Raw genomic sequence first — 11,118 nt, 5'->3', positions numbered from 1 at the left:
GGACTATTTGTGTAAATCATAAAAGATCCAACAGGCTATATACTAAGCACCACAAAAATAAAATAGAAAAGGCTACATGTAACTAATTTGAACTAGAGCAATATCTACAAACTATCCCCGAGATTGCATTTGAGATGATAAATCCTTACTTTTAAAGCTTCACCCTAATTTCATATAACGGCAATATATATAGACGTCTTATTTTTAAAAGGTGGCTCAATTGATTGAGGATTATGCCTCATGAAACATGAGTCAATAGTTCAAATCATTTTTTCTTTTTTCTTTTGTTTTTTTATCCTTTGTGCGGACATAAAAATAAATAAATAATTAAATAAAGATGACTAAAAATACTACTTTATATCTTCAAGCAACCGTGAGAGTTCCTTAACCAAAATGCCAAATGGACAAAGAGTTCTTTCAAATTGGATTGAATTCTTTTATTACTTTTTTTTTAATTCAGTCTATGTACATTTTTTAATAATAGATAAAAACATATATTTTTTAATAAAATTCTCTCTAACTTTATTAATACTTTAAAAAAACATATACGTGTTTAAAAAAAAACACATTTTAATTTGGAGTAAAAAGGCTGTAAAGAGAGAGAGAGAAAAAAAAAAAAAAAAAAAATTGTTGTAAGGCCCACAAAACCCACCACATGGGTTCGACATCCAACAAGACAATGACCCACCAACGTTATGATTAGCAGTTTGAGAAGTGACACCGGAAATTTCGCCCTCCCTGCTGGAGCCTGGAGATGGAAGCAAGCTAGCTGCCCATTCATAGTAGCGTAAGGGCGAAGCTAACTTGAGAGCCTTCAAAACCTTTTCTATATTAATTGCCCATACTTGTACCCTTTTTTTTTTAAAAAAAAAAAAAAAAAAAGAGCAAAAATTTGAGGATTTTATTGATTAAAAACAAAAGTTCTTAAAGCACAAAGCATAAAACTCTGCAAATTTTATCAGAAATGAGAACCTCATTGGTCTGGGGCACCTCATCAGAAATGAGAACCTCATTTGTTTAAGGAACCTCCTAAAAATGCCATGTTCCTCTCTGCCAAGTTTCTAAGAATTGAGAACCTCATTGGTCTGGTTCACCTTCTCAGCAATGAGAATCTCATTGGTCTAGGGCACCTTCTCAAAAATGGAATTGGGAACCTCATTGGTCTGGGGCACCTCCTCAAAAATGAGAACCTCATTGATCTAAGGCACCTCCTCAAAAATAAGAACCTCATTGGTCTCGGACACCTTCTCAGAAATGGATGTTTGGCTATATGAATTTGTGATGTATCTTCTATGAGATCCTTTGGAATAATTCGGCTCAGAGACAAAATAAGCTGCAATTCTTGATCATCATCCATGTGGTCTTTCCCTTTCGTGGATTGTTCAAAATCCAAGAAAAGACTCTTGGATTTCAACAATTCCGTCACCAAAATCATCCGCAATCTCTCTGCCAAACTCTCATAGTGACAAAGTTGCCCTTGAGCTGCTGAATGTCAATGTGATCCTTGAGGATGGTAATTGACCGCACAGCAAGCTCGTCCAAGTTACTGGTGCCAAATTGATCACACAATCTACAATACAAAATTCTACCTTCCTTATGTTTCACCAGATTTGCAGAGTGATTGTCCTCCTCATAATTGGGAACCTCATTGGTCTCATGCATCTTCTCAAAAATGGGAACCTCATTGGTCTGGAACACATAGCGGAGAGGCTAAAATTGCTAATTTGATCAGAAAACACTTATAAACATTAAAAAAAAAAAGGGAGGGGAGGGTAGGAGTGGGGAGTAAAAGGGGAAAGGGGGATCTACTCCCTCCTCCTCTCAAAACTATTTTTTGAGGAGAAGGACCAAGAGACGCCTTCAAAAAAAAATTGGATTATCGCCCATACTTCTACTAATTCTATGCAAATTTCAATTTTTTTTTTCAACGAGGAAGGCCTTAACACATGTTGATTAAAGTTTTTAAAAATTCTTGAGCTCGCTCATAACTATTTTTTGGAAAATTTTAGAAAATTTCTCTGAACTTTTACTTGTTTTGATACTATACTGCAAAGTTTAAAAACTCTCAATTAAATGTATTGAACTTTCAATCTTTTTCAATTAGCCCATTCCGTTATTATTTTTCTATTAATTTTTGTCAAAATGCTCAAAATACCCATATTTTTTATTAAAAAAATTGTAAAGATATTTTTTATAAAAATGAAAAAAAAATAAACACCAGAATTTTACATTTTTTATTTTTTAATAAAAAATAATGAGTATTTTTAAAATTTTAACAAAATTTAATGAAAAATTCTAACAAAATTGGGTAATTGAAATACTCATTTCGAAAGAAATTAAAAGTTTAATATCCTTAATTGAGGGTTTTTGAACTTATACAGTACTTTAAAAACGCGTGAAAAATTAAATTTTCCTAACTATTATTTTCAAAATTAAATGCTTGAGAATTTATCACTTATCCACATGTAATACACAGTAAATTGAAAAAAAAAAAAAAATTTAAAATTTAAACTCAATATATAAATAATAAAATTGGCGTGGATCAGAGATGTATACTAGTATAACCATCCACGTGAATTGGTGATGAGCAGTTGGGGGAGGAGGTGATGATGAGTGAATTCACTAAAATACAGATTAATCAAACACATAGTAAGACCATATTAAATAAATTTGGTGAGGTGTCAATCAACTTTTTCTTATGGATCTTTTATACTTTATTATTAGTCCACCTAATCAAGATTTGGGCCAGAAAATTCAAACCAATCAAGGCTTTCCACCTTGAAGCAATTATTCGGTCTCAGACTCTCACGCCACTTATCAAACCCTCATTACTCATCATTGATGGGAGGAGGATCACTATTTTAAGGTTACACGTTTTGTTACGTATGAAAAGACCATTAATATTGAAAATAATTGTTCTCCTAAAATGAGAAATAAATATTTTCCTTGAAAAAAAGGGAATATGTATTTTTTTTTTTTTTTCAAAAATAGAATAACTCTACAAATAATATCCCAAAAAATCATTCGTACTTTTTCGTTTCGGTCTCTCCCATGAGCCCCTTACCAAACCACCACCACGGCCTAGCGTCTCATCTAGTGGTTGTGACCACCAAATCAATAATCATAGTCATTGTCAACTACCTTCTAACACGGGCTACTTCTAGCAACCATATCTAGTGGTTCATTATCTTTTATTCTAGCCCCCATTCCTAACAACTCTCTGCTATCTCTGACTGCCATCTCCAGCCACTTTCTACTCCAGCTCATCATTGGCCACCACTTGGCCCAGGTCATCACCCGACCTAGCCCTCTATTGGCCACCACTTGGACAAGGCCATCACCCGACCTAGCCTTCCATTGGCCACTATCCAACCCATCTCATTATTGACGACCGCCTAGCCCATCTCATCGATCATCGACCACTCAGCGATGGTTTGGGGTGGACGATGACCAAAGACGACTATAAATAATGGTTGAAGATGGCAAAGGTCTACTTGTGACGACAATAGACAAAGGAAGATCGTCGAAGAAGACGGGAAACAGTGGCCGAAGATGACAAAAGACTTCAGAAATGATTGACTGCGGTAGGCCAGGTCGAATGGTGACCAGCGATGAGCTAAGCAAAATGGTGGCCCAGCAGTTGGCAATGCAAGGTGATGGTGGGTTGATTTGGTGACTGCGATCACCATATCGGATGGTCCGACCACCCCCATATGGTGGTTGGAGGTGGTGCCTACCACAAGTAGTGAGGTGCTATTACCGTGTTAGTATTATAAGTAAGAAGAGTAATTTAAAAAAGTTGGTTGAAAACATATTTCATTCCACTTAAAAATGTACTCATTCATGTGTCGTCACATTACCAAACAAATGATTCAATTCTAACTTCTTATATTTTTTACAATACTTATTTCTATTCTTAAGTAGTCCTCGTTCCAAAATACCACACCAAACGAATGAATAAGCAATCATTCAATTCTAACTTCTAATATTTTTTTATGATACTTATTTTTATTTTCAAGTAATCATGGTTCTGAGACTGCAGTGGACGTGGTTTCAACTTTCAACGTTCAATCTATTTGGGATCTCAAGAAGCAATGAAATAATAATGTGAATCATGAGAGGTCACTTTGCTATTAATCAAGAGGTGAGGGAGAGAGGGACAAAAAATGAAGGGCCGAAACCGAGACAGGAGTTGCATGAATATCCTGCAACAAATGAACAAATGCTCTCTACCCCAGAAAGCTCTAACCATATTTAACAACATACATTATTATTAATTAATTAATTAAGGATAATAATAATGATAATTAAGGACCGTAAGACAGTGTTAGAAATGATCAGTAATTAACCTTGAATTCCCCCATCTTCTGGGTGAAGCCCTCTATTTCCGAAACTTGTCGGTGAAGTGTTGAAAAACAAACAGCTGAAAAAATTCCCCTCTCTCTCCCCCAACAAAACGGATACCCTCTTTTGATAAAAACAAAGAACAGAGAAAAAAGAAGATCAAGAATCTATATAGCGAGATACCGTCAAACCAAACTAGAGGCATCCGGCAAACCTTGCTGGCGATCTTCATTTCTGGCCGACGCTGCGGCGGCGCCGTTCGGAACCTTGACGGCGATAGAAGCACGGCAAACCGGACAATTGGACTGGGAGTTGAGCCATGTATTAATACAAGAAGCGTGGAAAGAGTGCTTGCACACGCTCAGCTGCTTCACTTCTTCCCCCTCCACAAACACCGAAAGGCACACCGGACACTCGCTGCCGACAACATCTTTGACATGGATTTCCTTCTCATACTTGACATCCGGAACCTCCTCTCTGTTACTGATATTCCCACGATCAGTCTCGCTGGAGAGTCTCCCGGAGGAGGGGCTTCGGTGGCGCCGTCGGAAAGGGTTCGGAGGGCATTTCACGGCGAAGAAGAAGGTGTAGACCAAGGCGGGGATGGTGACCACGGCGATGAGAGCGAGAACGAACTCAAGAGGGGACAAGTCGACGCTGCGCGGCGGCGCGGGAAAGGGAGGCGGTGGTCGGCTGAGAATGGCGGGTGCGCTCTCCATGATGGAGAGAAGAGTGAAGAGTAGTGGTGTTAGGCTAGCTGTAGTTTTTGTTCCTTTTATTATTATTATATATATATATTTTCTTTGTTTATTTAAGCAGCTTGTAAGATTAATGTATTTCTGGACGGTGGGGTTCTTTTGGAATTTTCAGCGGCAATAATTGACGGAAAATGTGGGGTTGGAGAGACAAAGTTCACGTACCATCATGATGGCTACGCTCCAAAAAATTCTTACCTAGTTTTTGTATACTTTTCATCAACTCAATATAGAAGGGATTTGGGCCATGCCCAACAGCAGGCCACATTAATCAGGCTGGGCTAGGGCTAGCTACGTGAGCCCGAGTCGGGGCTTAGGAGGGGTGTACAAATGGGGCGGTTATAATCACCCCACAATTGCTAACCACTTTGATAGGCGGTTATAAAAAATCATTAACTGCATAAGGTGGGGCAGTTAGTGGTTTTAAGAGTAGGGAAAAAAGCTAACGGCCTACCTTTATATATAATAATATAAATATATGTTTTATATTTTATATTAAAAATATAACATTAAAACCATGTCTTGGTGTCGTTTTAAATACGAGTTACGAATAAAGTTTCATCAGATTCATTGTTTTTTGGAACACTTTAACTAAAAACTATTTAAAATAAGCCAAAACACCTCAAAAAGCCCAAAAGTCTAAATTAAAAATAAAAAATAAAAACGGTTATAAAACCGCTCACGTCTTGGTGTCGTTTTAAATATGAGTTAGGGATAGAGTTTCATCATATTCATTGTTCTTTGGAATACTTTAACCCAAAACTATTTAAAATAAGCCAAAACACCTCAAAAAGCCCCCCCCCCCCCCCCAAAAAAAAAAGATTATAAAACCGTTGGTTATTGGTTTGAATAACCGTTAACTGCCTAAGTGAAGTGGTTGCGGTTATTAAAATCTAATAACTGCCTTAGGCGGTTGCGGTTAAGGATTTTAGCTAATAACTGCTAACCGCAACTACTTGTACACCCGTAGGACTTATAACTATAGATGCAATCAAGGTTTAACCTGTAAAATTTTTAATTGAAATAAATAGTAAATGGCGAAAACAAATTCAAACTAAAAAAGAATCACCATTTCTTTCAAAAGCTTAAACTAACCGAGAATATTCAAATTCGGACCCATGATCACCATTAGATCGATGCTGGTGGTCTAACTCTATTTTTCATTGAATCTCTGGAGTGAACCCTTATGAGTTATGATCATTGGCTTTTTATGCCTTTCCTGGATTAAAAATGAACAGATTACAGAAACAATTATGTATATAATTGAATAAGCTTATGATGATGATTTTAAGTCTTTGACATGCATGCACAATTATATATATATATATACACACACATATATATACTGCCTTGAGTGAAGTACAAGCTTTTAAACACCATATGATCATGCAAATAAAAAGGGGGAGACTTGAAATTAAAGTAAAGCCAGTCGATCTATTCATCATTGTAGATCGACCATGCTTCCAAATCCGGCGACCTGTGGAGTTCCGGCTCCGGCCCGGGAAGTTCCAGCTGGGTTTGGCAAAGACAAGACGGCATTGAGTGGAGGCATAGTATCGGCACGACAAATCGGGCAAGTAGAGTAGGAGTTGAGCCACGTGTCAACACAAGCCACATGAAACAAGTGCAAGCACTCGGGCAATAGCCGCACCTCCTCGCCTTCCTTGAACTCACACAAGCAAACCGAGCACACTTCTACCTCGCACTGTTTCGAGTACCGAAAAATCGGATTTGATTGCACCATTGAAATTCTTGAGCTACTGGGCCTATCTTCTTGGTTGCTGAGCTCTTTGGAGTACTGAAAAATCTGGTTGGTTTGAGGGAATTGGCGTCTATTTAGCGGACTTGTTGCGCGCCTTCGCGATTGATTGAACCAGCCGACGGCTAAGTAGTAGATTGTAAATTTGTAACCACAATTCCCCCGGCTACGACCCCAACAAGCCCAACCAAAATTAGGCTAAATATCAATCCTCCCCGGCTGTGTTCTCCACCCATGAGGAAAAGTGTTGCTCACACTACAGTATTGGAGAGATATATATTGACACGGCGATGGAAGCTTGTTGGGTAACGGTCATGTCATGCTATCACCGTCATATATTATTTAGAATAAAAGCCTGCTTTTTTGTTATATTTATTGACCGGCTTGCTATTGGGAGGAAGAGTTTACTTGAGTTGATTGGGAACCCAAAAGTGGCCCTAAAAATGATTTGATCAAAAAAGGTTAAAGTCTAATGGCCGTTTATATAGTCCATGAGACAAGTCCAAAGGGCCAACAAGAGCAACCAATTAAGCTTTTACTTTTCATGGGAAAAAATAAATAAATAATAAAATAAAATAATGAAAGGATATATATATATATATATAGGAGATGCTTCCATGTGAGACGGTTGAGAATCTAAGTGACTAAGCGAGTTCTTAGGATGCTTGGAGGCCCGGTTAAAGAATCACTTATGTTAAAAATTTAAGCAGATAAGAAGAAGTAAATTTAATAGTTTAATAAATACTTTAATACCCTCTCATACGTATGGGCTTACTTAAACTTCTTTTAATAAGTGAGGTTGAACATTTTGAATATTTAATTTAAATTATGATGAATTAACAGAGTTAGGTTCAAACTCATGACCACTAGCTTTGATATCATGTTAAATCATTACTTATTTCAAAAGCTTAAACTGATGAGAAAAAGTAAATTTAATAATTTAATTAATACTTTAATAACCCCGTCGGTAAAAGTGGCCAATCAATGTGTCATGTCAGTATAAGTGACCGAATGAGGTCTTAGGATGCTTGGAGGCCCAGTCAGTATAAGTGACCAATTGAGGTGTCCTATGGATATTAGTCATGACCGAGCGAGGTCTTAGGATGCTTAGAGGCCTAGCCAGTATAAATGATATATTGATCAAGGTGTCCCATTGGTATAAGTGATTCAGCGAGGCCTTAAGATGCTTTGAGATTTTTTTTTTTTTTTTTTTTTTTTTTTTTTGGAGTAAGCTTTGAGAGAGTATCGGTCAAGGTTTTGAGCCAAAGTTGCTACAAAACAAATAGGTAACAAATCTTTGAAAGGCATTTTTATTGAATGATTTAGAGAAATACATTGCCTTAATTAAGAGAAGAACAATATCGCCCCATATATAGAAGCAGACAAGGCCCTCGTAAAGAATTTCTGTTGTGCCTGATAAAGCATCATTCGGTCGGGTGATGCTCTCATAGATTCAACTTGTTATTTCGGCCATATATATATATATATTCAAATTTGGACCTATCGCCATCTTACTTTTAGATTGTAAACAAAACCAGAATCTCCCAACCCTTATGATCATCGATCGGTGCCTTTTTTTAAGAATTTCCCGGATTAAAAATGAACATACATAATTTTCTCATTGAAGCTTCTATATATAAATGTTAATTGATTCGAGTATATATATATATATATATATATATATATATATATATTTTAAAAGCTAGGTATATGAATATGATGATGATCATTTTAACATCTCTTTGCAATAATTGACCAAACTTTTTGTAACTATTTTTCACATGCATGCACATTAATATATATACCTAGCTGATGTACAAGCTTTTAAACACTATATATATATATATATATATATAAGGCTAAATTAAAGCCAATCTATTCATCGATCATTAATGTAGATTAAACAATGCTTGAGAATCAGGCGACCTGTAGGCGGAGCTCCGCCTCCGGGGCCCGGGGGGTTCCACTTCCACCAGTATCAGCACGACAAAGCGGGCAACTAGAGTGGGAGTTGAGCCAGGTGTCAACACAAGCGACATGAAACAAGTGGAAGCACTCGGGCAACACGCGCACTTGCTCGGCTTCCTTGAACTCACACAAGCACACGGCGCATGTATCTCCTTCCAACTCCTTGGAGTATCGAATAATGGGGATTAATTGCGCCATTATTGAATTGCTCGTGCTACTGGACCCACCTTCCTGCTGGCTCGTTTGAATTTGATGAGGGCCTTGGTGTCCATCTGCCGGACCCGTTGGGGTTGCACGCCTTCGGCTGCACCAGCCGACAGCAATTAAATGGTAGATTGTCACCACAATTGCCCCAGCGACCACCCCAAGAAGCCCAATAAAAATTGAGCTAAACTTCAATCCCCCCGGCCGGCTGTCAGTTTCACCGTTACCCATGACCAAAACTGTAATAATATGCATGCATATATATTTCCTCATCTACAGTATTGGACAGACTATATATATATATATACACACACACTCTTGGCGATGAAAGCTAGGAGTCTAATTAACGGGGTGATGCTACGTTAACAAAAGAAAGGCTCACTAATCACTATCATTATAGACGTGGGTGACACGGAAATGGTAGACTACTGAATGGGAGGAAAATGACGTTTTGGTCATATTTTGGAATAAAAGCTTGCTTCTTTTCTTTTTCTTTTTTGTTATAATTATAATTTATTGACCGGCTTGCTATAGGAAGGATAGGAAGAGTTTACTCCAGTTGATTGGGAACCCAAAAGTGCCCTTAAAATGATATCAAAAAGGTTAAGTGATCTAAAGGCCGTTTTTTGAGGGAGACTCTTCCATGTGAGACGGTTGAGAATCTATTCCATTCTTACATTCCAGGGGTAAGAATCTTGTATATATATATGTTAGGCCGGTTATATAGATGCATGGCAAAGCTACCCAAATGAAGATTAAATTGACACTTTTTTCAAAGTTTAAGGATATAATTGTAAGTAGGGGCATTCAAACCGAGCAGTTATAACCGTCCCCCGCTAACCGCCTACCCTTATATATATATTAATAATAATTACAATATAACATTCAAAACAACGTGCGTAGTTTTGGTGTTAAACACCAAAACGGCATCGTTTTGGAGGAAAATTTTGGGCCTAAACACGTTTAAAATAAGTCTTAAAAATATGCCAATTAAGGGTTCAAAACACTTAAAAAATCCAAAAGCTCATATAAAAAAAGCGGTTATAAAACCGTCGGTTATTGGATTGAATAACTGCTGATCACCGATTATAAAATAACCACTATCCGCTTAGGCGGCGCCCAAGACTGTTGCGGTTAGCGGTTATAGCCAATAACCGCCAATTATAACTACTTGAACACCCCTAATTGTAAGAGTGATGAAAAACCAGGGATGATAAGTAAAGTTCTCCCTTTTGATTACCATGTTCTATTAAAATTATTATTTATTTAATTTTTTAACACTCTCTTAGCATGTGAAAATAAAACTAGCTAGCAATATAGTAGCGATTGAAGACTGGTGTTAACCGATGCCTTTGATTCCATGTAAAAATTAATAATAGTAAAGAAAATAAACACAAAGAATTTTAGCTAGCTAGCTTTACGTACCAACAAAAGAGACAAATATATCAGGTAAATTTAATGAAGATAAAATGATTACGATGTTGTTCCACTATATAATTAATAATTTTTTGACATAATATTGACGGAGAGAATAAAATGGCCTCTAACACTTTTTTATTAGAGAAATATTATATACTGGACAAGTATTCACTTTTCATTTATTAAAGCTAGTGTGGCATGGTCCTCCCTCAAAAAAATCATTTCCATCCACTAAATACTATGGAAGATGACAACGCCACATCAATTTTGATGAATAGAAGATGAATACTTGTTCTATATATAATATTATTAATCGTAAAAAAGTTATAAATCTAACATTTTTCAATCTATAATACTCTTGCCTAAGTTTTATAAACACTTAAAACCTCATTAATAAACGTCACACTTTGGCAATTGATGCATCAAAAAGACTAGTTAATTGGAAGGTTTCAATTAGTCCAACTAAGCTCTTTTGGGTGCTCAAAAGCCAATACACAATGTGAGTGATATTGCAATATTTGATTCCCACCAACTAAGATGCGTTTGCTTTTCCATGTATAAAGCTCACACTTTTTCATGAGTGATACGAGTTGGATCCCAAATGCCACCAATCTCTGCCAACATCTCTACACAGTCGTTTCAATTATTGGCTTATTTTTTATCAATAAA

The 11,118-nt window shown here is 36.8% G+C and overlaps 3 protein-coding genes across 3 annotated transcripts; all 3 read right to left on the bottom strand.

The window, feature by feature from the left end:
- Nucleotides 1–4,176: 4,176 nt before the first annotated feature.
- On the bottom strand, nt 4,177–5,115 carry LOC132161790 (RING-H2 finger protein ATL33). Its single transcript, XM_059571981.1, has one exon. It carries the CDS (start codon nt 5,061–5,063, stop codon nt 4,530–4,532), a length of 534 nt encoding a protein of 177 aa, XP_059427964.1. The 5' UTR covers nt 5,064–5,115; the 3' UTR covers nt 4,177–4,529.
- Nucleotides 5,116–6,540: 1,425 nt separating this feature from the next.
- On the bottom strand, nt 6,541–6,843 carry LOC132162414 (RING-H2 finger protein ATL64-like). Its single transcript, XM_059572646.1, has one exon. The coding sequence runs from the start codon at nt 6,841–6,843 to the stop codon at nt 6,541–6,543; it is 303 nt and encodes a 100-aa protein (XP_059428629.1).
- Nucleotides 6,844–8,775: 1,932 nt separating this feature from the next.
- Nucleotides 8,776–9,261, bottom strand: LOC132162412 (RING-H2 finger protein ATL52-like). Its single transcript, XM_059572645.1, has one exon. It carries the CDS (start codon nt 9,259–9,261, stop codon nt 8,776–8,778), a length of 486 nt encoding a protein of 161 aa, XP_059428628.1.
- Nucleotides 9,262–11,118: the final 1,857 nt, after the last annotated feature.

The sequence above is a fragment of the Corylus avellana genome, chromosome ca9 (genome assembly GCF_901000735.1).
Source record: "Corylus avellana chromosome ca9, CavTom2PMs-1.0".
Taxonomy (NCBI): Eukaryota; Viridiplantae; Streptophyta; class Magnoliopsida; order Fagales; family Betulaceae; genus Corylus; species Corylus avellana.
This window is presented reverse-complemented; position numbering and strand designations above follow the sequence as displayed.